The 27,265-nt window shown below is 48.5% G+C and overlaps 1 protein-coding gene across 1 annotated transcript; it reads left to right on the forward strand.

The window, feature by feature from the left end:
• Positions 1 to 260: 260 nt before the first annotated feature.
• On the forward strand, positions 261 to 8,882 carry KCNJ2 (potassium inwardly rectifying channel subfamily J member 2). The gene is made up of 2 exons (XM_077188298.1): positions 261 to 398; positions 5,124 to 8,882. Exon 2 carries the CDS (start codon positions 5,340 to 5,342, stop codon positions 6,621 to 6,623), a length of 1,284 nt encoding a protein of 427 aa, XP_077044413.1. The 5' UTR covers positions 261 to 398; positions 5,124 to 5,339; the 3' UTR covers positions 6,624 to 8,882.
• Positions 8,883 to 27,265: the final 18,383 nt, after the last annotated feature.

The raw sequence follows: 27,265 nt of genomic DNA on the forward strand, positions 1-27,265 counted from the left end.
GGACCCGGGGATCCAGGCACCCGGTGCCTTCTCCCGGGAACCCGAGGAGCCTCCTCAGCGGGCACCGGGGGACCCAGCGCCTTCTCCCGAGCCCCTCCTGGCAGTGGAACCCACAGCTCCGTGCGCCGCTCCGGAGCATCCCAGCTCCGCTCCCCGTCCCGCTGCCCGGTCCGGCTGCGAGGCCCCGCCCCCCAGAGCCCCGCCCCGTGCCGTGATTGGCTGCGGCCGCGCGGGGGGCGTGTCCGGCGGGGCCGTATTAAACGTGCCATGGCCGCCCGCAAAAAGGGGCCGCGGGCGGGCGGGAGCGCAGTGCGAGCGGAGCGGGCACCGGGCACGGCCTCGCCACGGATCTTTCTTACCCCTTCTCCGCACCGGCACCTCCCTCGCGGCCGCCGCAGGTAAGGATCGCCTCCTTCCCCGCGTCTCTCCCCGAGCAGCGGAGGCGATGCGCGGCGCGCGCGCTGTCGCGATACCCCCGCGATAAAAGCGTCGGCTTGGAGGAGAGGGGGGAACTCCTCTGCGTTTCTCACGGAGCTATTCTCAGCGCCTAAAATAATTCGATAGGTATGGCTGGAGCGCCCGAGCATCTGCTTGCAGCATCTGTTTGTGCTCATAACTTTCCATGCACCAGCTGCTCCCCCCCCCTTTTTTTCGCCCCCCTCGGGATATTTTATCCTGGGGAAGGGCTGGAAGTTCGCATGACAACTCCGCGTCGCACAAAGCGCACCGCTCCATCCCTTCGCCTTCTTCTCGCCTGTTGTTTCCTGCAGAAGCGGCGAGTCTCGGCTCGGCTGTGTGGGTTTGAGCGCCCGGGATGGTTTGGAGGGGTGTGAAATGAACCTGTAGCTTCATTCATCGGCACGGTGCAAACGGGAGGGCTTCCTTCTTTTTGACCGTCCTGCCAAAAAAATGGCAAGCAGGAAAAAAAAAACCCAAAAAAAGCATTTGGAAAGGCAGCGAAGAGCTGTATTGTTTCAGCTTAGCTCATGACAGTGAAAGGAAAAAATACTGATAAGCGAATGCAGATGGGTTTGGGGGGTCAGTGGCCGGGGCGGGGCCGCTGGGGACCCGCAGGTGCCGCTGGCCCGGCTTGAGCCGCAGCTCTGTGCCCGCAGCTCTGTCCCCACCCCGCACTTGTCTCCGTGGCTCAGCCTTACCTTTACACTTGTTTGCTTTTCCATCCTCGCAGCCGGTGCTCCGCGTACACCCCCTGGTGATGGCTGCTCCGCTCGGAGCTCTTCTGTCCCCACTCCAAACGCCCCGCGCCCGTCTCCCTGGCAGGACAGCAGATGCGAGCGCCACTTGTCCTTCCCTTTCTCCTATTTCTTCGCACCCATTTCCCCGCATCATGTGCTCTTTTTTAATTTTTTTCTCCCCCCCTCACCCCCCTCTGCCTGTCGCTGAAGGTCAGATCCTTCTCCCCAAGGCAGCTCCGCGTAACTTGAGTCGCGGCCGGAGGAGCCCTGGGGAATGACTTTTAAGGAGAAAGGTTACGGAGGGGCTGCGAGGGAGCAGGAATGTGGGAGCAGGCTTGGCCGCTGCTTTGTTCTGCTTTCCGAGGGCAGCAGGGCGGGTGTGCTTGGCCGAGGTGCTGCTGGTGCTCTCTTGGCAACATGTGCCCGGCTGGCTCCGCAGGGCTCGGTGGCGTCAGCCGGGGAATAAGCGCTCCGAGCGCTGCCTGCTGCTCCTCTCGACCCCGTCCCCCGCTCCTCTGCGCTCCGGAGTTATCCCTCCGAAGGTCTTTAACCTTTTCCCGAATTCCCCTCCTGCTGTGCCTTGCGATGCGAGCGTCCTTCCCCCGGGATGCTCAGGGGAAGGTTTGGGCTCCTCATGGTGGCATTTCCCCAAATGCTGGCTCAGAAGTGCTGCAGATGCAGCCCAGCCCCGTTTTCTCCCTCCTGCAAGCATCCCCTCGCAGCAGAGCCAGGCTCTCCCGTCCCATCTCATCCCTGCCCAGTAATCCCGTGTCCCTGCCGCTGCTGGTAATTCCAAGCTGAGTTGCTTATCTTCCCTTCCAGGAGGAAAGGTCACCTGGACTAATAATAATAATAATAAATATAATGAATGTAATAATAACCATGACAACGCACCTGGTGATGATTGAATTTACAGCTCTGTGTCTGGCTGCACTTCACTGGGCCCAGTTAGGCAAATACTGGGAATCCTGGGCTGGTGCTGGCTTGGCTCCCTCTGCCCAGTGAGGGTTGCAGGGCTGCTCCCACACCAGCCTGGAATTTTTGGTGCCACCAGCAGCTGATGCTGGGGTGGAATGAGGAGCAGCAGCCTTTGAGCAGCAGGTGGATTGGCACAAGGAGAAATAGCATTTGGTTTTCCTGCTGCTTTGTTCCTGAGTTTTTTGGGGAACTTCTGGTGGAAGCGGTGGTGAGGGTCAGGGTGAGCATGGAGCAGGTGCTGGGACAGCCAGTGGATGCACAGGGCATTTCACAGGACCTGCATTTCCACGAGCAGGAGTGAGATCAACCCCTCCGTGGCTGATCCCTGTGTGTGGTGCTGCTCCTGCTCCCATCCCACCCATCCCATCCTCCCTGCCCCAGCACTCACAGGAAGAGAGGCAGTTGGGGTTGGAAAAGCAGGCAGACAGCTCTGCTGCCCTGCACTGTGCCAGAACTTTGTGCTGTGAACTTCCAGCAGGCTCCAGAGCTGCCCCCAGGCTCACCCCCGGCTTTTGGGGTCCTGGGAACCAAAGCTGCACTCCCACAGCACAGCCAGCGAGGAGGGATCCAGGCAAGGGACAGGAGGGAAGAGGTGCTCAGTCCTGCAGGGGAGGAATATGACAAATTTAGGTCCCAAACTTCTAAATGCAGCCACAGGACGCTGGTGTTAGGATTTCAGGGATTTGTGGGCTCCAAACAAGTGTCCTCAGGTTGAGACTTTCGTGGGAGAAGCTGTGTATTCAGACACTTTAAATGTTGCAGCTTATCTTTCCTTCCACCAAAAGTTTTCATCTATATCCAGGAAAGAAAAGGGGAAAAAAGCAAACTCCAGAATAAACTAAAGGGGAAAAAAGCAAACTCCAGAATAAACTGTTTCCTAGGCTGTGTGTTTCCATCAGTTTGGAGCAAACTCCAGGCTTTGACTGTGGCAGTCGAATATAACTGTGATTATAGGATGTGGTTTGTGAAAGTGATCGATTTGCAGAGCAGTGCAATGGCTTTTCAAGAAGTTTTTTTTATGTGGGATGTATTAACAGTAATTTCACTTCCCTGCTGTGTTCAGGTTTCTAATAAAAGTGGGGTCATGGCCAAAACAAATCATTTAAGTGAGCGTTTAAAGAATTCTTTTGTATTTTTGAGCACGATATCCTGGCGGGAATGAGAAACCCTGGGAACAAAAAAGGTGTAAGGGGGGGGGAAAAAGTGGATCCTTACACAGTGGAGGCGAGACAGTTGTAAAAGTAAGAACAAGTGCCCAGAAGAAGCACGAGGGCAGCTCCACCAGAAGCGTTCAGTGCTGAGAGCTGCACTCAAAGGGGCATTACAGAACCCAGGAGCTGCCAAAATGTCTTGTCTGAGCTGAAGTCACAGATGACTAATCTTTGGCAAGGAGGCAGCGGGACACATTCTTGCATAACAAACAGGAGCGAGGGGAAAAGAGGAGGTGAAAGTAAACCCTGAGGAGATCCTGGAGGGAAAAGCAGCCTGCACACACAGCTGATGATGTTGCTGTTTGTCACCTGCTCTTTTCCTAACAAGTGTTTGCTGAGTTCAAGCCTCTGTAATGTGGCTGAAGGATGTGGGAGGGCTTGAGGAGTTGTTTGAAATCGCTCTCGAGTGTTTGGAGCACATCAGCTGGGCTTTAGGGGCTGCTGTTGTTGGGAAAGGAGATAACATCTCCAGCTGTTGAGAGATTCCAGTCAGAGAAGAGCAGAGGTCCTGCCGGGCAGGGGTTGTGCTCCGCAGTGGCTGCAGTTTTGTTGGCTTTTGGACAGACTCAGATGAGTTTTGATAACATTAATTTGGGAAGAGCGCCGTGATTTCATCTCCTGCTACTGTAAATGGTTCTGGAGCCTCCCGTGCCGTGCCAAAGGGACAGCAGACATTCCTCTCCACCCAGGTTCAGCTCTATTCCCTCCGTGGGCCATGTGTGGCTGGAGCAGTTGCTTTAATGCATCTCCTCTCCTCTGCAGTATTTCAATTCCATTTCCTGATATGCAGTACATGACTTAATGGATGACGCACTTGTTAAAAGCTAGACCTGGGCCTAAGCCAGACCTCCCTGAAACAAGTTTTTGGTGCCTTCTCCCCGCAGGAAGGAGATTTTGTAGCTTTTCTGCTGAGTCTTGGTTGGTGGCATTTCAGACTCATGGGACCCTCAGGGCTGTGGCCCAGTGGAGATGGAAGGGGCTCCGGAGGGGAAGGTGCTGGGACTTGCTCCTAAAGGTGTTAGGGAGGCACTCAGCTGATCCTGCTGGGTTTTACTGGTGGCTTTAGCAGGAGCAGATGAGAGGTTTGAAAGGTTTAATTGTTTTTGTCAACTCAGGCCAAACTTGAGCGTGAAAATTGCAGAGATCCCGATGGGTTTATGGAGCTAGAGAGAAGCTACTGCAGCCCTTGTTCTTGAAATTTGCTGAGAATGCACAGCTCATTCTGTTAGCTTAATTAAAACAATTGTATGTGCTTTAATTTCATGTAATCACTGCTATCTGTGCTTCCCAAGTTTATTCCCTGCCTCCACCTTCCCCTTTGCTCGCTCCCTGCTTTGTCACGGGTCAGACAGTCCACGAGACACATCATTAGTCGCTATAAACCACTTCAGCATTTGTGTTTGAACAGCAGAAGGATGTTCAAGGGAGTTGTTTGTTTCAAAATAAGCAGAAATCACAGTTATAAATAGCAGAGAGATCCTTTGCGTGCCCAGCTTTAAAGTGAATATTGCTCAGGCTGGTGTGACACGTTCCCTTCAGTGCTTTCCTTCGGGAAGGGCAATTCCTTCCTTGCAGTAACCACGTGTGACCCCTGTCCATGCACAGCTGTGAATGTTGAGCATCGCTGAAAATGTCATTAAGAAAGAGGAAACTTCCTGCAGGCCCACAGGTGCCATTCTCCTTGATCCCCCATGCTTTTCCTCCAGGATCTAAAGTGCAATTTCTCTTTCTCTTGCAGACCATGCCCTCTCTATGACGGTGGCTTGCTGAGCCCACCCTGCATGCCAGAAGAGCGTCCTTGGTTGATCCGAGGGCTTCTGGGGACTCCGGCCTCCGCCCGGTTTTTCCGCGTGTGTGTGTTCCTGTAGAACTTTCAAAACTGTTTCTCCAAAGGGTTTTGCAGAAACTCAGACTGTTTTCTAAAGCAGAAGCACCTCAGTCCCCGGCAGTAGTGATGGGCAGCGTGCGAACCAACCGCTACAGCATCGTGTCCTCGGAGGAGGACGGCATGAAGCTGTCCACCATGGCCGTGGCCAACGGCTTCGGCAACGGCAAGGGCAAGGTCCACACCCGGCAGCAGTGCCGGAGCCGCTTCGTCAAGAAGGACGGGCACTGCAACGTCCAGTTCATCAACGTGGGCGAGAAGGGGCAGCGCTACCTGGCCGACATCTTCACCACGTGCGTGGACATCCGCTGGAGGTGGATGCTGGTGATCTTCTGCCTGACTTTCATCCTCTCCTGGCTTTTTTTTGGCTGTGTGTTTTGGTTGATCGCGCTGTTGCACGGGGATCTGGAGAACCAAGAGAACAGCAAGCCTTGCGTGTCTCAGGTGAGCAGCTTCACCGCAGCCTTCCTGTTCTCCATCGAGACCCAGACCACGATCGGCTACGGCTTCAGGTGCGTCACCGACGAGTGTCCCATCGCCGTGTTCATGGTGGTTTTCCAGTCCATCGTGGGCTGCATCATTGATGCCTTCATCATTGGCGCCGTCATGGCAAAGATGGCTAAGCCAAAAAAGAGGAACGAAACTCTGGTCTTCAGCCACAACGCCGTGGTGGCCATGAGGGACGGGAAGCTGTGCCTGATGTGGCGCGTGGGGAACCTGAGGAAAAGCCACCTGGTGGAGGCGCACGTGCGGGCGCAGCTCCTGAAATCCAGGATCACGTCGGAAGGGGAGTACATCCCCCTGGATCAGATCGACATCAACGTGGGCTTTGACAGCGGCATCGACCGCATCTTCCTGGTCTCCCCCATTACCATAGTGCACGAGATCGACGAGGACAGTCCCCTGTACGACCTGAGCAAACAGGACATGGACAATGCTGACTTCGAGATCGTGGTCATCTTGGAGGGCATGGTGGAGGCCACCGCCATGACCACGCAGTGCCGCAGCTCATATCTGGCCAACGAGATCCTCTGGGGCCACCGCTACGAGCCCGTGCTCTTCGAGGAGAAGAACTACTACAAGGTGGACTACTCGAGGTTCCACAAAACGTACGAAGTGCCCAACACACCCATCTGCAGTGCCAGGGACTTAGCGGAGAAGAAATACATCCTCTCCAATGCCAACTCCTTCTGCTACGAGAACGAGGTGGCCCTCAGCAGCAAGGAGGAGGACGAGATCGACACGGGCGTGCCCGAGAGCATGAGCACGGACACCCACCCGGACATGGAGCACCACAACCAGGCGGGGGTGCCCCTGGAGCCGCGGCCGCTGCGGCGGGAGTCGGAGATATGACTGGCCAGGCTCTGCCTCTGCCGCGGGGCTGGAAGGACAAACGCCCACCGTGTCCGTCGGGCGAGGGCTCCTTGGCCTGAGAAGTTGGCCCAGAAGAGGTTGCAGACAACGGTACTGTGGAAGAGTGGTGTGAAGGCAGCAGACCCGAGGAACCCAGGCTGGTTTTAGGGCTGTCCTCAGAGGAGGGACGACAGGAAATGAACTCTAAACACAAAGCACTAAACATGTCTAAGTATGAACAGAAGGCACATATGTTGTAGAATAAATTATGTATATATTTTTTTACAAAACTTGAACTTGCAGGCAAGCTTTGGTTGGGTTATTATTATTTTTTGTTTTCAACTTTTTCCAGAATGCTTCTCTCTAGGGAACAAGAATGTTTTTAATGGCATAACAAAGGCAAGAATCTGCCTTATTATTATTATTATAATTATTTTTTAAAAAGCTGCTGCTAACTACATGAACACAAATGGTTATTTTTGTTGCAGTGTAGTTTTTATTTTCTCTTGTGTAATTTAAAAAGAAAAAAAAAAAAAGTCAGTGTTGAACTTTTTGGGTTGAAAAGCTCATGATCAGTTCAGAGAGGCCAATGTTGCCAGAAAGTTTAAACTCCTTTTGAGGCCAGTAGTTGATAGCTAGAATCAATTTCTCTCTTTCCAATTACATAAGGGGCATTATGTAATATCAGGCCAATCAGTAGCCTCCAGCAAAATTATGATTTTTTTGGGGGGAGAATTTAATTCTCTGTCTAAAGGAAAAAATGAGACAAAAGTTATGTATACATAGGAAAAAGTACTAAGTTCAAACTACCTAAGTGGATACCAAAGAAAATGCACAGTTTTGCACAGTGGAGTTTATTTAAAAAAAAAAGAAAAAAAAAAAGGAAAAAAAAAAGGAACAGGCTGCTTTAAACAACAACAACAAAAAAAAATCAAACCTCAGACACTTTTTTGGTTTTTGACTTTTTTCTTTTTTTTTTTTTTCCTTTTCTTTTTAAGACCTTGATTTTGCACCTTATTCTAAAGGCTTAAGGCTCGGATCTAAAGCAAGCTGGGCCTCCTCCTCTTTCCCCCTGTTCTTCTGTGGGGGGAATAAAATCCCCCTTTTCTTGTAGGAGAAAAAACTCAGTTGGGGGAAGCAAACCAGCGTCATCTGCGTGTCCTCCCCGGCCTCCCCAGCTCTGAGCAGAGGAGCTCTCCCTGAAATTGTGCCATGGACACGTTGTGGAGCTGCTGGCTGATGCCAGAGGCTGCTGGAGCTTGGCCACGGATGAGCCAAGCAGCAGAGAAGCCCCCAGAGGAGTTTTTTGAGGAGGAAGGAAGAGGAGGACAGGGCCTTGGCAGCACAGCACTCAGGAGTGGCAGAGGGATGTTTTGTGCAAAATGCTTCTCTTCAGCAGGGCAGGGTGTGAGGGAGCTGGGTTTCCATCTGGTGGAGAGAGAGAGGGATTCTGTGGGCAGCACGAGGCTGCTCCATCTCCTGCCTCCCTCCCCAGCAAACCCCAGCTCAGCGGGTGACACTCACCCATCACTCATGGCCAAGCAGATTTTGTCACCTTCAGCAAAGCTCTGGCGGTGTTTTGGCTCCTTCACCCAGAAGGCTTCAAATTCTCTGTGCCTCTAAGCTCAAGGAGACAGCAAAGCTGTGCTTGGCCCCTGCTCGTGGGGGCGGTGGGGATGGCAATCCCAGATGACTCTTGCAGTATTGGATCACTGTATGCCATTAAAAAACAGCTTGTTCTAGGTCTGGTGTCTTCTGCACGTGGGTATCTGTGAAGGCCTCTGGGCCCTGGCAGCCCTGCCTGGAAGAAATGCCTGCAATGAACTGGTTTCTGATAAGATGCTGTCTACAGGGTTGGAAACTGGGGGAATTCCGTGGTGTAAACACAGATTGGGCTCCTGGAGAGGGCAGAGGACAAAGTGCAAGTCCTGAGGCTGTTTCTGGGGTGGGAGGATGGACGAGGAAGGGAAGGGTGGACATTCAAAGATGGTCTGGTTGCAGTTTCTGGGTCAACAGCGCTGGAGACAACAGGGTGCTGCTAGTGCTGCTAAGGGTGACGTTCCTGCAAAAGGAGAGAAACCAAACCAAAGAGTATTCAGTGACACAGAGAGGGCAGGAAACACAACGGGGAAAGGGAGGCTGGGCAGCAGGAAGGGGACCTGGTGTCAGATCAGCATCCCCCGGCTGCACAGCGCTCCCACTCAATGAGACTTGAGATATTTGAGAGAGGGATGAGAGATGGGGGGGATGGAAAATGCAGGATTTCTTTGACACACAAGAAATCCAGAGAGTTAAAAAGAAAAAAAAAAAAAAATCCCCTCCCCTTTAACATTTCTGGTGCAGAGGTTTTGGGTTTTGTTTTCTTTTTTTTTTTTTTTTCTTTCTTGTTCGTTTGTTTTGTTTTTCAAGTCGGTTTTTCAGAAATATTTTTAAAAAATTGTACATTTTATAAAGTTTATCAAGTATTTTCATATTTAAAGCCAAATGTAAATAGAAGTCTGTAAGGGAGGACAAGGAGAAGACAACGAAAAGGCCACAAAAAAAAAAAAGTATCAATTCAGCTCAGCAGTCTCGGCTCTCTAGGACTAGATGCTACAGGTTAGCATGATTTTTAGCAAATTACTTGCAAGCCTTATAGGATTCCTAATGCTCTGAACTTCTCTTTATTTATTTTTTAAGCATGGACTTTTCCTTTGAGAACACGTTCTGGTTCCTGGCGTTTTTGCAGAGCTCCCAGAGCCGTGTGGAGGGGGGTGTGCAGGTGTAATCCACTGCTAATCTCTGCTTGTTCTTGCTTTCCCAACCCTTTGTCTTTGCCCAGGGAATCCCACATTTCAGCCCTGGCTCTGGGAAGCTGCTGGGAAGAGCCCTGCAAGTGGTCCCTTTCCTCTTTTTCCCGTCAATTTTGGCTTTCTCACCAGCAAATTGGAGTAATAATTAAAAAAAAAAAAATATTCTTATTAAGGACTAGACAATGACTGACAGCTTTCCTTCAGCTCCCGTTGATCGTGGGCCAAGCTCAGGCTGACTTTAAACCTTGAACTTTAAACTTTAAACCTTGAAATTTAAACTTTAAACCTTGAAATTTAAACTTTCCATTTTCAACTTCACATTTTAAACCTTAACATTTGAAACTTTAAACTGCCGGAGCTCTACCCAGAGCCTCCCCCAGGCCTTGGTTCAGCCTCTTTATCCAGGATAAATTGGCTGACCCGGCTCACACGGAAGCTTTTATCCTGTCTTTTGCTTAGGGGCTGGGGGGGAATATGTTATTTCTGCCCTGCCCTGAAAATACTTGAATGAGACACATTGTCTGACCCATAATTCTGTGTACAGTGACAGGAGCAGAGGTGGTTGGGGATGTTTCCCTCCCTCCGTCTCTTCCGTGCGAGTTCTCCTGGGTTAAGTGGCCAGGGTAGGGATCCTCCCTCATTAGCTGGCTTTAATTAATTGAATTTCACGGCTCTCCCAGCCGTGAAAACACTCCTGTGTTAGGGGAAGCCCTCGGAAAAAGACAAAGGGTTCAGATATTTAATTTGTTCTCGAAGTTTTCCTTTGTCATGATGGATTACACAAGGTAAAACTGAGAAGTACTGTAATGTCTTTAATTCTGGCTGCTCACCACATTGTGGAGTAGAAGGTGCTGCATAGTTACCACCCCACAGCCCATCAGAAGCTGATTTTGTAAGGACTTTTTTTGGCCTGCAGCTCTTGTGAGATGAACAATCTCGGCATCTGACAGTTGTCCATGACTATTTTCCTGTTTTGCAGCCTTTTTGTATCGAAGTCTTCCTAATGTACTGCACAAATTGTGGATTGTACAGATTTTTATATATTATGTCTTATTTTATTATTTCTAAATAAATAATTAAAAAAAATGAAAAAAAAAAAAAAATTTGAGGATGAGCTCGGTGTGTGCAGCCCGTGTGTAAAGGAGGAGGGAGATGGGTCTGGAGGGGGATATTGAGCTGTGTTTATGGTTGTCTGAGCACAGGCATTGTCTGGAGCTCTTGAGGAACAGACAGCTCCTTCTCTGCCTCCACAAAAGGCAGGAGGAAAGGTGATCCCATCGTTATTTCCCAGGGGAGGACACAGATGAGACTTGGACAGGGAAAATCTGCCCCAGGAGCTTTCTTGAGGTCACACCTGGGACTGCAGAGCCCCAGGTCATTCCTTGCTCCGAGTGGAAATGGAAGAAAAGCTCCAAAGCAGGGAAAGGGGGAGGGCTGAAAGCACCCAGAGAATCAGGAAGGGATTAAAAAATTAAGCAGGAAAATCATCTTGAAATCCCTGTGTTTCGTGTCTGCCTGGAACATCTCCTTATTGAAACGCTCAGTTCCAACGAGGCTGGGTGTAATCTGCATCCCTCATTTCCCTGAGCCCTGTGTCACCAGGACAGGGGAGTGCAGCCTCCAGCAGCCTCAAGGAGCTGTGAAATCCTGATTTATGTGGCCTCCAGGGCAGATATTGAGGCTGCACTGATGCCTTGAGGAGGCAGAGCTGGAGCAGAGGCTGGGCAGAGTCCCAGAATAAAGCAGGGATTTATTCAAAGCATCTCCTCCATGGATCCACCTTGGGCAGCACCAGAGCCCAGCCAGGGCTGCACCCCAGGTGAACCCAAAATGGTGACAAAATGAACTAAAGATGGATCCAAAATGAACCCAAGATGAACTCAAAATGGTTCCAAAATGCACGACTGGGCACGGGGTCTCTCACTTTGATCAGTTCTGCTCCATTTCACAGAATTCCCAGAATCCCCAGGTTGTCAGAGACCTCCAAGGCCATCGAGTCCAGCCCAGCCCCAGCCCCTCACCCAAACCCTGGCCCCCAGTGCCACATCCAGGCTTTGTTAAACACCCCCAGGGATGGGGACTCCCCCACCTCCCCGGGCAGAACATTCCAGAACTTTATCCCCCTTTGTGTCAAACACTTTTCCCTGCTCTCCAACCTGGATTTCCCTTGGTGCAGCTCGGGGCTGTGTGCTCTGGTTGTGTCAGAGCCCAGCCCCAGCTGAGCACAGGCCCCTTTCAGGAGCTGTGAGGGTGATGGGGGCACATCTTGCAGTTCATTGTCCCATCCCAGCTTTAGCCCCTGCAGTCCCATCCTTGTTTTTCTCTCTGCAGCCCACGGGGTTTGTGCTCCTGGGCTGAGATTTGGATCATTTGTCCTTGGTGCCCAGCTGGAGCAGGAATTGTTTTGTGTCCCTGCTCTGTGCACAGAGCTCAGCATCCCCTGATGTGAGTCCAGCCCCACACACTAAAGCAGCACAGAACCTGAACATTTTTTTTTGAAAAATAGAAAAGCTCAAACCTGAGGCATCAGCACAACCATGACTCAGCTGCCAAGCTTGATCCAGCTGGGATCAAACACTACTGCCCCAGCTGAGGGGAACATTTCAGTGCAGCTCTGACCCCTCTGCTGATTTCCAACCCTTTTATCAGCCTTTAATGCCATTTATCCACGCCTGGGCTGGAGCCCTGACCCTGCTGAGCAGGACTCTATTTATACATTCAAATTTACTTTTTGAATCCAATGGAAAGCTTATCATCATAATTACAGGCTGGATTTAGAGGCACAGATTAGCTGCCACTGCCTGCATCTGCCTCTTCTCCCTGCTGCTAAAGGCATCCTGGGGCACAGCTGCTCAGTGCCCTGCCCTGGATTCCCTCAGGGACAGGCTGGGGACCACTCCCTGCCCTTCCCTAAATCATGAGCACCCTCTCCTGTCACTATAGGACACAAAGATGTGCACACACCGCTGTTCTCAAGGTGAAAAAAAAAAGGGAATTATTTATTTGCTGACTCCAACGCTCATAGATTTCCAAAAGTGACAGTGGATTGGAGGGTGACAGTGCCACCTCTCCAGTGACACTGGACAAACCAGAATTAGGCCAGGTTTACTAAATCTGGTTATTCCTGCTCCAAGGAATAACCAGAATTAGGCTGGTTTATTAAATCTGGTTGGTCTTGCTACAAAGAATAACCAGAATTAGGCCAGGTTTATTAAATCTGGTTGGTCTTGCTACAAAGAATAACCAGAATTAGGCTGGTTTATTAAATATGAATTAGGCTGTTTTATTAAACCTGGTTATTCCTGCACCAAGGAATAACCAGAATTAGGCCAGGTTTATTAAATCTGGTCGTTCCTGCTCCAAAGAATAACCAGAATTAGGCTGGTTTATTAAATATGAATTAGGCTGTTTTATTAAACCTGGTTATTCCTGGCTTAATAATCAGGTATATTAAACCAGGAATATTTTAGGTTTATGAAATTTTAGGTTTATGAAATTTTAGGTTTATGAAATTTAGGTTTATGAAATTTAAACCTTAGAATTAGGCCAGGTTTGGTCAGATGAGACCTAAAATTTCATTTAGACCTCAGTTCCTGAGGTATCCTGAAATCTGTTGCAGCTGGGAGGTGGAAGGAGGAGGGGATCCAACCCCATCCTGACACAGCTTCCCAAGCAGAGGGATTCAGCAGGGATGTCTCAATTTAATGAATTTATCATTTGTACAATGATATATTCAATATATCCAATGATATATCAATTTCCACAAGCCCCAGTGGAGATTTTTTTAAAATAAAACCTGTTGTGGGTTGAAATCCAAGCCAGTAGGGAAGGGAAAGGTAAGGACAGCATTTTTATTTTTAAAGGATAATGTAAAATGCAGAAATTGCTGAAACAGGTGTGTTTGTCCTGCCCACCCAAAACTCCAAGCTGCATTTTGTTTTTATGTGACACCCTGGATTTACATACCCAAACAAGCTGAAAACGTGGTGTTGGATTATAATCTGTGTTTTAGTGAAAAGTTTGGAAGGAGGAAAAAATACATATTTTCAAGACTTGTAAAGAATTTTTTAAAAAAGAATTTTTATGCTATTTTCTATCATTTTTATTCTTGACTTTTCTATAATTTTAGTCTAGACTTTCATTTAATTTTAGTCTTGACCTTTCTATAATCTTATTCCTGACTTTTCTATAATTTTCACTGCTTTCCCTTTTCTGCCCTGTTTGACAGAACCGGCAGAAGAGGCACTAAATAAAGAGCACCTTGAGGTCACCACCTCAGAAACCTCCTGATTATTGAGATTTGAGACAAACCTGGCTGCTGCTGCTGCCCAGGACTCACCAGCTCCACAATCCTGCTTGCCCTCAGCTAATTAGCAGAATTTAATTGATGTGCAATAGGAAAGGATGGATTTCTGTGGCTGAGCAGCACGGGATCTTTATGGCAGGGCTGCATCTCACCCCAGGGCACAGAGGTTACTTGGAGAAATAACTCTGGGTTATTTCTCTGCTCTTTTTTGAAGCCTTTTAATGTTGTGAAACGGGGCAGTGGCTGTTGGATCTGGGAGGGTGAATGTCACCTCTGAGAAAAGTTCCCTGAATTTCTGTGGGATCCTTCCCATGTGCTCACAGAATTCAGGACAGCCCAGAAATCTCTTTTTCCCCCCTTTTCCCATTTTTGATACTTGCTCTGCCTTCACTTCTGCTGGAAAGGTGGAAGCAGATCAAAAGTTGTTATTTTTCTCTGGTTACACCTAAAGCAAGAGAGCTTTGGTTGCTGCAGGTGATTCAGGATTCCTCTGGGATGGAAACAGAGGGAATTCCACCCTGCCTTCTGCAGGAGAGTCTGGCAAGAGATGCCTCTGCTTTAATAAAAACCCCTCAGCTGATTGAAAAAAAAAAAAAAAAAAAGAGAAGGAAAGCTTTAAAGGAAAAACAAAGTGAACAGAAGCATGGAGCAGCTCACATTCACACTCTGCATTTCAAAATTATAATTTGAAGGGCCCCTGTCTGCAGGATTTGGGGAAAGCAGGGGCACAGCTGGAGAAGGGAAGGAAATAATTCCATGGGAGAGGGCAGAATGCCCCAACTTTTGCCTTCAGAGGCTGTGCTGGTGAAGATTTGGGCTCCTGGGGCTCCCTTTTCCCTCTGTTCTGGCCCATCCCAGCTCTGATCCAGGTGGGAATTGGGCTCTGGGAGCAGCAGTGGGACACAGAGGATGTGGATCCCCCCACGGATCCTCCTCTCCACATTCTGACCATGGTCACTCCTGTCAGCAAGACACACCAAAGGATTAAAAGCAATTAGGGAAGCCCTGATTTATCCTAATTAGAGCCAATACTGGAGCTTTATTAGAGCATTTATCTCCAATTCTCCAAGGCTTTCTCCCAGTGCTCTCTGGAGTTCATTTGTGCCCTCCTCACCCTCCCTGCTGGCAGGGACAGCAGGCTGTGATCTCAGGACCCTGCTGGCTCTGCTGTTTACCTGCAGAGTTGTAACATTTCCACACAGTTGGAGCGTGCTGGCATTTATTGCTGCCTCATTAAGCGCTGGCATGAAATCCTGCTGCAGCCCCTGCCCTGGGTGTTTAACAGGTCAGGGCTGCCAGGATTGCAGGGCCTGTGATGCTTTAGGATTTTGAATTTTATATTTTTCATTTATTTGTAACCCTGCAGTTCTTCAGTGTGTAACTCTAAACTCCATGTACAGTGGGAGCTGCTGCTTTCCCATTTGGGGCAGACACAACAATTCCTCTCCAGGCCTGGCAATCAAGGACACCTCACTGCCTCAGGCCCTGAGATGGAAACAAAAGGGAGTTGGGGCAGCAAACTTGGGGTGAATGACTTCATTACTGGAGCTGTAATTGGAAGATGAGCCCCCAATATGTCCTGCAGAGCTTCCCCTGCACCTCCTCAGGAACCGCGGCCTTGCCCGGCACTGCTGTCACCCCTGGGCCCTGCAGGGACAGGGGCAGCTCAGTGCCATTGGCCAGGTCATCCCTGGTGCCTCAGGGTTCTGCTTTTTATATTTTCATCTATTTGTAACCCTGTAATTCTTCAGTGTGTAACTAAACTCCATGTACAGTGGGAGCTGCTGCTTCCCCATTTGGGGCAGACACAACAATTCCTGTCCAGGCCTGGCAATCAAGGACACCTCACTGCCTCAGGCCCTGAGATGGAAACAAAAGGGAGTTGGGGCAGCAAACTTGGGGTGAATGACTTCATTAGCTGGAGCTGTAATTGGAAGATTTACCCCCAATATGCAAATGGAGCAAACTTATAAAAGTGTCAAAACCCGTGACCCCCTGTCCATTTTGGGTGGGCTTTGTCTGCCCTAAATGTACCTGAAGGCCCTTCAATAAACAAAACTGCTTTTTATTCCCTTAATTCTGCCTGGCCTCTGTTTTTAGGTAGCCCAAAAGGCATCACCTGTCCCCTGCAATTGTCCCTGACAGATTTTCTGTTGAATTATCTCCAGGTATGCACTGACTAAACATCTTCAGAACCTCTGGACAAAAAGACTCTGTGAGATTCATGAATCCATGCAAATCAGAAGGAGCTGTGTCAGCCCAGCTCCCCCAGGAATCCCCGGAGCTCAGCATGTTGTGACAGCTCTGGCTGAGGCAGAGGCGCAGCTTTGTGGGGATAATGAGAGCTCTTTCATCCCCAGTGGCCTTCCCTGGGAGCCACCCTCCTGCTCAGGGCTGTGCTCTCATCAGGCAGGAATGGAACCACTGGGAGAGAGCAGGGAAAAGGAGATGGGAGCAGCGTTGGCATGTCTGGTCCCTCCTTTTTGTCCTCTGCAGGAATCGTGCCATGCTGCTGCTGTGCCACCCCATTGATGCCTTAGAGGGGCACCTCGAACAGAGGCTGGGCAGAGTTAGAGAATAAAATGGGTTTTTATTAAAGGCCTTCAGTAGCTACACCTTGGGCAGTGCAAAGCCTTGCAGAGGTGAGAATTTGAGAGGCTTTGAGAATTTTCTATAAATTCGTTTCCCACACAGAGGCTACACCCAAGATGGACAATGGTCACCAGTTTTTGGGGCAGATGTAAGTTTGATCTATTTGCATAAATAAATGAATATAAATTTTCTATAAATTCATTTCCCTCACAGAGGCTACATCCAAGATGGACGATGGTTGTGTGTTTTTGGGGCAGATGTAAGTTTGGTCTATTTGCACAGACCAGATCTGTAAGTGTCCAATACACCCAAGATGGATGATGGTGATGAGTTTTTGGTCTGTTTGCATATCAAGGGTTAATTGTCCAATTAACCCAAGATGGATGATGGTCACCAGTTATTGGGGCAGATATAAGTTTGGTTTATTTGCATATCAAGGGTTAATTGTCCAGTTAACCCAAGATGGACAATGGTCACCAGTTTTTGGTCTGTTTGCATATTAAGGGTTAATTGTCCAATTAACCCAAGATGGATGATGGTCATGAGTATTGGGGCAGATACAAGTTTGGTCTGTTTGCATATCAGGGGTTAATTGTCCAATTACAGCTTCAGGTAATGAAGTCACATTCCCCCAGTTTGCTCCCCCCAAATTCATTTTTGTTTATATTTTTGGGGTCTGAGGTCCTTGGGTCTCAGGCCTGGATTGTTCTGCCTGCCCAAACTGTGAGGAGAGCTTGCTGACCCTCTGTGTGGAGCTCAGAGTCCTGCACTGATGCAGCACAGGAACTGAAAAATACAAAAGCTTAACTAAAGTTTTAGCAAAAAAGTTTTAGCTAAAAAGTTTTAGCTAAGAAGTTTTAGCTAAAGAGCTAAAACTTAAGGCATCACCATATGTGACAATGTCACTGCTCCAGAAAGAATAGAACAGTCCTGTTATGTCCTGTGTTGGACAGGACACAACTTGGACACACTTGGATGTTTTGCTACACATTACAACCATTTGCATGTGCTTGAGGTATTTAATTAATTAATTAATAAACTAATGAATTAGGTGGTGCTTGAAAGCCTCACATGCTCCGAGTCTGGCACGTTTCCTCCCATGGATATTTTCATGTCACTGGATTGGTTTGGATGGTGCTGGGTGCTTAAGAGGAACCTGCCCAGCATTTTCACAGCTGACTTTATCTACTCTGAAGGCTGGTGGAGTTTTGCTGACACCCAGCTCATCATCCAAGGGGAAATCTGTGACCTGAGCATTTGGGATCTGCCTCCTGCTGCTCTGCCCCCAGCTCAGGAGGGACATGGAGAGAGTCCAGAGCAGGCACAAAGGTGATCAGAGGGATGGAGAACCTCTCCTGTGAGGAAGGGCTGAGAGTTGGCTCCTGGCTGATTTTATTGCAGCATTCCAGGGCCTAAAGGGGATCCAGGAGAGCTGGAGAGGAACTGGGGACAAAGGATGGAGGGACAGGACACAGGGAATGGCTTTAAATTGCCAGAGGGCAGGGTTGGATGGGATATTGGGAAGGAATTGTTCCCTGGGAGGGTGGGCAGGCCGTGGCACAGGGTGCCCACCCTGGATCCCTGGCAGTGCCCAAGGCCAGGCTGGACAGTGGAAGTGTCCCTGCCATGGCAGGAGGTGAAACAAGATCACCTTTAACGTCCCTTCCAACCCAAACCATTCTGTGACTATTTCCAGCAGTGCTGTGAGAGCCCAGGAGCTGCCCAGAAAGGAGCCCTGAGCTGTGAGATTTGTGCCAAAAACCACCCACACTCCACCCCGAGCCCTGCCTGCCCCCAGCACGAGACACACTCAGTTCCAGCAGGGGAGATCCTGTCTCTGATAGGAGATGACCACATTCCTTCCTTGAAATTTGTCTCCTGCACGTATCAAACCCCATTAACAAACAGCCACAATCTGTGCCCTGGGGAGCAGAGCAGGCTGCTTTTCTTTTTCTTGGCTGGCTCAGCTCGTGCTGCAGTTGTGGGACTTTTCATCTGTGCACTCAGAGGAGCGGAGGAAAAGTAGGATGATAAATTGTGGAAAAAAAAGAACTCGCTGGCTTTGCTCAGAACCTCTGGCCCGCAGCTCCTCCTCTCGCTGTGCTCCTTCCAGCACCCCAGAATTCCCTGCCTCCCTGCATGTTATGGCACCTTTGGGATGTGTTAGTCATAAGAATGAAGCTACTGGTGCTTTGCAGGGATATTTTCACTCTGGCTCTGACAGGAGAGCTCTGACACAGCCCTGCTGTCGGCAGCACTCGCTCGCCGATGCCTCCTGAGATCCCAGCCCGCTCCAAAACTCCAAAAAACAAAGGGGAGAAACGGCCAATTTTTATTTCCTCAGGTATGCTGGAGGTGCTTCTGCTGTTCTGGGGTGGTGTGGGGTGCAGGTGGGGTGGAGGCAGGAGAGGTGGCTCAGAGGGGAGCTTTGTGCTGTCCTGTCCAGCCCCGGCTCTGTCCTTTCTCCTCTCAGCAGAGGCTGGGGGGACTTTGCTTCTCTCTCTTGAGCCCCTGAGGGTTCTTTTGTGCCCTGGGAAAATCCACATTCATCCTCTCTCAGCCTGGGGATCCTCCTTGGCGCTGTGGATGCTCCATGGGATTCCTTTCCTTGGGACCCAGAGCCCTCCAGGGGCTGAGCAAAGGCAGCTCCAGGAGTTGGCACCAAATCTCCTCCAATGGTGCCCCTAAAACCCGACCTGGCCTTGGGCTGAGCCTAAATTCGCCTTCTTTGAGCTCATTTGGATCTGTAATTGCAGATAATTAACTTCTCCTGGCAGGGCAGCTGATTAGTGGGAGCTTCCCTGACTTTCTGGACATTTGCCCCTGAGGGCCAGAGTCCTGTCAGGCTCTTTTCATCTCAAAGGGGCCAATCTGGAGCCATTTCAGCAAATATTCCAAAAAGTGAGGGCAATCCCAACCCTCTGACTGTCTGCTTTTGCATACAAGTGTAGAATTCCTGGTTTATCCCGGCAGGTTTAGTGGCAGCCCTGGTTTGGAAAACTTTTCCTGGGCATTTTAGGCCCAGTTCAGTAAAAAGCAATGATTGGTCAAAAATGATCTGATATTTTTATCAAATATTTTCCACCTGGCTTTTTATCAAGCAGTGCATCAGCAGAAGGTGAGGAAGACTTAAAAACCCAAAGGATTTAAATTAAAATATTCAGGTATTATAGGTGTATTCAGACCTTTCATGCTCAGAGTGATTTCCTAATGTTTTTCACATAACCTCACGATTTTTGTCCCCCTTTTTTCCATCCTAAATAATATGATAATATTATAATAATATTGTAATATCATAAAAATATCACAATATATAATAATACTATTATAATATCATAATAATGTGCATATTATGGATATGATGGAAAAAAGGGGACAAAAATGGTACGAAGCAAAACTTTTCCAGCCTCTCCACATTAAATATTCTCACACTGAAGAGGCTGTGGCATAGAGAACAAGCTTTTAAATATTTCTCTTCTTCAGACGGAGAACTGGGGGACAAAAATACATTAAAACAGCAAAGTGCACTGGTTAGAAAAGGTTTTGTTGAATGAAATGTCATTTTTTTTTTTTGTTTTTGCCCTTAGGGAACAATGAGAAAATTTCTCTTTCTGAGCCTATCTCCTTCTGAAACGAGCTCCAGGAGTGGTCACAACCTGCCATAAAAATGCCATGTGCAAGAGAATATATTTAATATGGGGCAGGCAGAATGGAACGATACAATCTGTTTGGGCTTTGAAGGTAAATGTTTAGACTTTTTTTCCCTTTGAAATAATCTGGGAGAGATGCTGGTTGGCTCAGTTGGGAAATGAAATCACGGAGGATTTATGCCATTAATGACAGGCTATGATGTCAAAGACATTTGGCCCGTGGCCATAACCTTTTGTGTGGCTCTGGTTGACTCTTATAAATAAACAGCCCCGCTCAGCTGCTGCCTGCAGAGGAGTCCCCAGCACTTGGGAGCTCTGAAAAGCAGCATTAAAAAAAAAAAATTGAGGTAAAAGATCAAGGGGAAGGAGCTTTCTGCCCTCAGCATCTCTGGGTTCTGCAGCAGGGCCTGGGCAATGTTTAAAGCAACAGCACCAAAACTGATTTGGTTTTATGAAACTCTGCTGGCTCCCGTTGATTTGTAATTGATCAAAAGCCCATGCACGTGGTCAGCAGTGTCCATCTCCATGGGCTTTGCTCCTTCTGTCCCATTTGTGGTACAAAAAAAGCAGATTTTGGTTGGGTTTTAGAGCCACTTCAGTGGCACCTGAGCTTAGCACAGGTGGGAGAGGTGCCAGGGCAGGAGAGGAGCAAATCCCACTGAGGAGGGACGGGTGTGGGGGTGTTGGGGTGGGACGGTCAGCACGGATGGACACGAGAGATCTCTGCAGCCAGGTCAAGGAATTTGGGGTTTATTGCAAAGGGCCTGGGGGCAGGGCCCTGCTGGGAGCTGCCAGGCACAGCCCAGAGCAGGACTGAGAGAAGAGAGGGGCAGGGAGGATGAGAGTGTAAGGGAGTAAAAAAGGCAAGAGAGTAAAAAGGTAAGAGAGCAAAAGCGTAAGAGAGCGAGGTTCCCGTTACAATACAATAAATCTTCTTCTGTGTTGAATATTCCAATTCTCACTGACCAATCTAGTCCAAGATACAAATCCTACAGCATTTACACACAGCCTATAAGAATCATTCCATTACCACACTGTGTTACATTTTAAACCCTAAAAACTCCTCTTTGGGCCCTTCTGCCAAGCTGTAGGGTCTGCTCTGACCCTTGGGCCTGTCTGCAAGCAGAGGGTGTTGTTCCATCAAAAGGGGATCACCTTCAGCTGACCACACCATTGTTTTCCAGTTGTTCAGTAACTAAAAGATCTCAAAGCTTGCTTTCATTTCAATCTCACTTATAGTTTCCACATTCTCAAAATCTTTTGCCAGGCAATCATATTGATAAGGCTGTCCTGTTTCACCTTCCCCACCAGACAGGGAATTCCTGACCCCTGTGCCCCTCTCCTGTGCTCCAAACCTGTCCCCTGGAGGCACCCACAGCCACAATTCCCATCACACCTGGGCAGGTCAGGCCCAGGACTCACCTGCAGCCATCTCAGCTCCCTGCTGTCATCATTGAGGTGATTTTTCTCTTCCCACAGAGCTGTTTTCCTTCGGGGTTTGTCCCTGGGGGTTTTGTTACTGATGGTTCTCCAGGGGCCACTCCCTCAGCTGGGTCACTGACTGATTGCCACCGCTTTGAATGCCACCCTGGAGGGATGCAGGGCCTTTGGTGACCACAATCAGCAGCACCCTGGTGGCCAAGGGGTCTGGGAAGGTCTGAGCTGAGCTCTGTGCCCTGCAGGGTTTTGGTTCCTAAACCCCTGGTGGTGCCAGCAGGTCCCACCTGTGCTGTGGGACCCAGCTCCAGTCCAGCCCTGGGGTTTGGGGGAGCACCTGGCAGGACTGAGCAGCTCCCAGGGCCACAGGGGTGGCCTGAAGGTGGCTCAGGACGGCTGGGACAGCTCTGCACAGAGCCAGAGGGGCAAGGACGGCCTGAAGGGTTGTGCCAGAGCTCAGCCACAGCCACCAGGACTTCAAATATTTTCCCTTCTCCCTTTTCTTCCACTGAACAAAGCAAGGAAAAACATCAAGAAGGCAGAAAATGCTTTTTTTGGGGGGTCTGTGCATCCCAAATTCAATCACTTCTGTCACCTGCAGGCTGCAAACCTCCCCAGGGAAACCCACAGAACCATGGAGTGGTTTGAGGTGGCAGGGACCTTAAAGTTCATCCATTCAAGTGCATCCCCTGATTTAGGATCTGGTTTTTCCCTTTGGAAAAAGAGAAAGGACCTTAAACTTGGAAGGGACTCTCAAGCCCATCCATTCAAGTGCATCCCCTGATTTGGGATCTGGTTTTTTCCCTTTGGGGTGGAAGGGACCTTAAAGTTCATTCATTCAAGTGCATCCCCCTGGTTTAGGATCTGGTTTTTCCCTTTGGAAAAAGAGAAAGGACCTTAAAGTTGGAAGGGACCCTCAAGCCCATCCATTCAAATGTATCCCCTGGTTTAGGATCTGGTTTTCCCTTTGTGGTGGAAGGGACCTTAAATTTCATCCATACAAGTGCATCCCCCAGATTTAGGATCTGGTTTTTCCCTTTGGGTTCAAATGGACTTTAAAGCTCATCCATTCAAGTGCATCCCCCTGATTTAGGATCTGTTTTTTTCCCTTTGTGGTGGAAGGGACCTTAAAGCTCATTCATTCAAGTGCATCCCCCTGGTTTAGGATCTGGTTTTTCCCTTTGGAAAAAGAGAAAGGACCTTAAAGTTGGAAGGGACCTTAAAGCTCATCCATTCAAGTTCATCCCCCTGGTTTAGGATCTGGTTTTTCCCTTTCCCTTCTCTCCTGGTACCTCTTTTCCACCCTTTTCTTGTCTTTCTGACCACAGACAGTTGGGCTTTGAGTCCTGGATGTCACAGAGTGACTTTGGCACAACTCCCAGGCCCTGTCTGGGGCTCAGAGGGTTCCAAACCAAGAGCCTGGACCAGGAATGGGTCAGATCCCTTTGTCCTGGCCAGGAGCACACTGCCCTGCCAGGTGTCCTATTAACACTCTGCTCTTAATTAGCCGACACCACTAATTAGCACCAATGTGCAAAACGCAGCGGAATATTGGGCAGAAAACATCTAAATTTGGGCAGATTTGTAGCCTGTGGATATTGTTTATTTTTAATTTCAAGTCCCTTCAACAGAAACATCTTCTCCCCCAGGAGTGGAGCCTCCTGGGCAGGGTTGCAGGGCAGAATAAGAAAAGAACTTTAACCCGTGCTGTAAACCATTTATTAATATTGAATAAGCCCCTGCCTTCTTTCAACACAAATAAAATATTACTGCTCTCCAAGATGAAATATGCTGAAATGGAGCAAAGATTTCTATTTTTCCAAAACAAACAGTCTTCAAGTGAGGTCTTTTTGCAATTCTTTTAGAGATCTTTTTGTGGATTGGACGGGGGCCTAAAAATAATGTAGATTTGAAGCTCTGACAGCACCAATAATTACAGTGCTGTTAGTCAGCTCAAGCACCCCACTTTCCTCTGGGTACCAGGGCTCCCTTTTTCTCCTGGGTGTTTAGAGCATTTTAATGTATTCTGGTTGAACATTTAAACCTCAATCACCAGCTCCTCTGGAAAAAAAAAACCACTCTTGTATTTTTAGGACTGGGAAAAGGACAGAGGGAACTTGTTTCTCCCTATTAAAGCTGTAATAATTGTCTCTACCAATCAAGGGGGGAGGGAGGGGAAGAAAGGGATTAATGTGGCACTTTTAGTGATCCAATTGTGTCACAAAACAAGAATGTGAAGGGTGAAACACAACCACCAAATATCAGACAGAATGACAGCCCTGCAGGTGCCAGAGCTGCTCTGGCCTGGGCCAGGTGGATGCAAGGTCCCAACTCAACCCAGCCACAACCCCCAGCCTGGCAGAGCCACTCCTGGGCCTTTTCTGGGGCCCTCAGCAGCGTCCATGCCCAACACTGGTGCTCTCTGCAGCAGAACTTCCAGAGAAGCTGCGGCTGCCCCATCCCTGCAATGCCCAGGCCAGGTTTGGAGCATCCTGAGATCGTGGAAGTTGTCCCAGGGGTGGGACTGGGCTTTAAAGTCCTTTCCAACCCAAGCTCTCCATGATTCTGTGGTTTCCAGCTGTGATTTTATCTCCCGTCCCTCCCTGCAGTGGGAGATGGAATCCCATGGGAATCCCAGGGAAGCAGCAGAGAGGAGCCAGGGCTGTTTGCTGCACCTTTGCAGCTCAGCGTTGCTCCAGAAGAAATGAAAATGTAATCTTGGTCGTTTGATTAATTCTGGATTAATTCTGGAGGGTGTTTTGAGGCTCATCTCATCCTGGGACAGCAGGGACGAGGCGCTGGTGAATGCAAGGGAACCTTGGATTATTTCCACTGCTCTGTGCCACAGATTGGAAGGGGAAAATAAATACCCTGGTAGCTGAGATAATCCTGGTGGAACAATCCTGTAATATCTGCTGAAAGCTGCCTGCACGACTGGACTGGGAACTTCCAAATGGGAACATTTCCAGTGTGTGCAGTGCCTGGCCCCTGATTTAAATTCCCTTAATTCTACCCTTGAAGCTTCTAGTCCTTTACACTTAAAAAGGCAGAAATGCTTATTATTTGTGCTTGGGAAAGGAGACAAGACGTTTGAGTCTCAAAATGTGCTTTTTTTTTGTTTTTTCCTTTTTCTTTTCTTCAGAAAATTGCACACAAACCCCTCTAAACAATTCTCCTCAGCCGCCTGAAGAGTCCCTTGGCTGAATTGTAAATCACTATAAAGTGCACCAAAATCAAAAAAAAAAAAAAATAGCAAGATCAGGGCATAAATGAGGTTTGGAGCTGTCTAGTCTGGGGTTCTGTGAGGTAATTAAATCAAGGAGAGTTTCTGATCTATAGAAGGGTCAATGTGGCAGGGCAGTGCTTTGAACCATGGGCTCATTAAGGCACAATTGCCTCCTTTGCTGCCTGCATTGTTTATAACAGAGGCTTGTTCTGGAGCAGTCAATAACTGGAGAGCATAAATCCAGGGCAGAAAGAGTTATTCCCACTTCATGGGCCAGATCCTCCGCTGGTATAAATCCCTGCTGCCCCAGTGATGCCACCTCAGTGATTTATTCACACAATCCCAAATTCTGCCTCACGCTGTTCCCGTTGGATTTGGTTTATTTTCATTCTGTGGGCACAGATTTTCATGGATGCAGTGATGGTGGGGCTCATTGGGGTGGGTAAAAATTAATTTGGTCAAGTCTGAATGGTTCTCTTCCTGCCCCCTTCATTTTATTAAAAAAAGGAGTTGCCCTGTGAATTCTTGACAGCTCAGAGCCATTTCCCTGAATCCACTGAGGTCACTTGGAACATTCCCTTTTCCTGAATATTTCTGCTGGGCTTTGGATGATTTAATGGTGGTGGTTCTGGATTTAAATCAAATTCAGAAAGGACATCCAGGGGCTCAGCACTGGCAGGGCAGTGATGGCAGCACACCCCACATCCATCATTCTTCAGAGGGATGTGCCCAGCAATTTTGGGAATGTCCAAGTCTGGCTTTCCATGTGATTTCAGCCGAGCTCTGCTCCTTGAGAACCTTCCTATTCCCCTGTGGAAGGCTGGGTTCATCCAGGTCACAGTCAGGTGGATTTCCAAAATCTCCTTCAAAGCTGCAGATAAATCTCTGTAAATGTTCTCTAAAACTGAAAAAGAATCTCCAAAACCCTCCTTAAAAGCTGAAGGTCAGCTCCAGAGCTGAAGATTTTGGCTCATCACTGGAGCCATGGGCTGGTGTTGGACGTGCCCAGCAATTTTGGGAATGTCTAAGTCTGGTTTTCCTTGTGTTTGCAGCATGAAGGTTCTGACTCTGCTCCTTGGGAACCTTCCTGTTCCCCTGTGCAGGGCTGGGTTCAGCCAGATCCCAGGTGGCTTTCCAAAATCTCCTTCAAAGCTGCAGATAAATCTCTGTAAATGTTCTCTAAAACTGAAAAAGGATCTGCAAAACCCTCCCCCAAAATGGGAGATAAACTCCAGAGCTGAAGATTTTGGTGTCACTATAGGACACAAAAGAACACACGCTCACACTGTTCTCAAGGTGAAAGAGGAAAAAAAAGGCTGTTTATTTTCTGACTCCAACATTTATAGTTTTCCAAAAGTGCCAGTGGATTGGAGGGTGGCACCTCTCCAATGCCACTGGTTAAACCAACAGTCCATCAACTCTCTCCTCCTCCATAAAGGAATGCAAAACAATGAGTTATTTACAGAAAGTGTGTGAGAAAATTCACTACAAGAATGTCAACATCAGAAGGCTTAGAAAAACTTAAAAAACCAGGGTGACATTTTGGTTCATCACTGGAGCCATGGGCTGGTGTTGGATGTGCCCAGCAATTTTGGGAATGTTTAAGTCTGGTTTTCTTTGTGATTGCAGCACGGAAGTTCTGACTCTGCTCCTTGGGAACCTTCCTGTTCCCCTGTGCAGGGTTGGGTTCAGCCAGATCACAGGTGGATTTCCAAAATCTCCTTCAAAGCTGCAGATAAATCTCTGTAAATGTTCTCTAAAACTGAAAAAGGATCTCCAAAACCCTCCTCAAAAATGGAAGATAAACTCTAGAGCTGAAGATTTTGGTGTCACTATAGGACACAAAAGAACACACGCTCACACTGTTCTCAAGGTGAAAGAGGAAAAAAAAGGCTGTTTATTTTCTGACTCCAACATTTATAGTTTTCCAAAAGTGCCAGTGGATTGGAGGGTGGCAATGCCACCTCTCCAATGCCACTGGTTAAACCAACAGTCCATCAACTCTCTCCTCCTCCATAAAGGAATGCAAAACAATGAGTTATTTACAGAAAGTGTGTGAGAAAATTCACTACAAGAATGTCAACATCAGAAGGCTTAGAAAAACTTAAAAAACCAGGGTGACATTTTGGTTCATCACTGGAGCCATGGGCTGGTGTTGGATGTGCCCAGCAATTTTGAGAATGTCTAAGTCTGGTTTTCCTTGTGATTGCAGCATGGAGGTTCTGACTCTGCTCCTTGGGAACCTTCCTGTTCCCCTGTGCAGGGTTGGGTTCAGCCAGATCACAGGTGGATTTCCAAAATCTCCTTCAAAGCTGAAGCTAAATCTCTGTAAATGTTCTCTAAAACTGAAAATGAATCTCCAAAACCCTCCTCAAAAATGGAAGATAAACTCCAGAGCTGAAGATTTTGGTCCATCACTGGAGTCATGGGCTGGTGTTGGACGTGCCCAGCAATTTTGGGAATGTTTAAGTCTGGTTTTCCTTGTGATTGCAGCATGGAGGTTCTGACCCTGCTCCTTGGGAACCTTCCTCATCCAGTTCACACAGATTTCCAAAATCACAGAGATTTCCAAAAATCTCCCTCAAAGCTAAAAATAAATCTCTTTGAAAACTGAAGAAGAATCTCCAAAAACCTCCTCC

This window comes from Agelaius phoeniceus, chromosome 19 (genome assembly GCF_051311805.1).
Source record: "Agelaius phoeniceus isolate bAgePho1 chromosome 19, bAgePho1.hap1, whole genome shotgun sequence".
NCBI classification, from domain to species: domain Eukaryota; kingdom Metazoa; phylum Chordata; class Aves; order Passeriformes; family Icteridae; genus Agelaius; species Agelaius phoeniceus.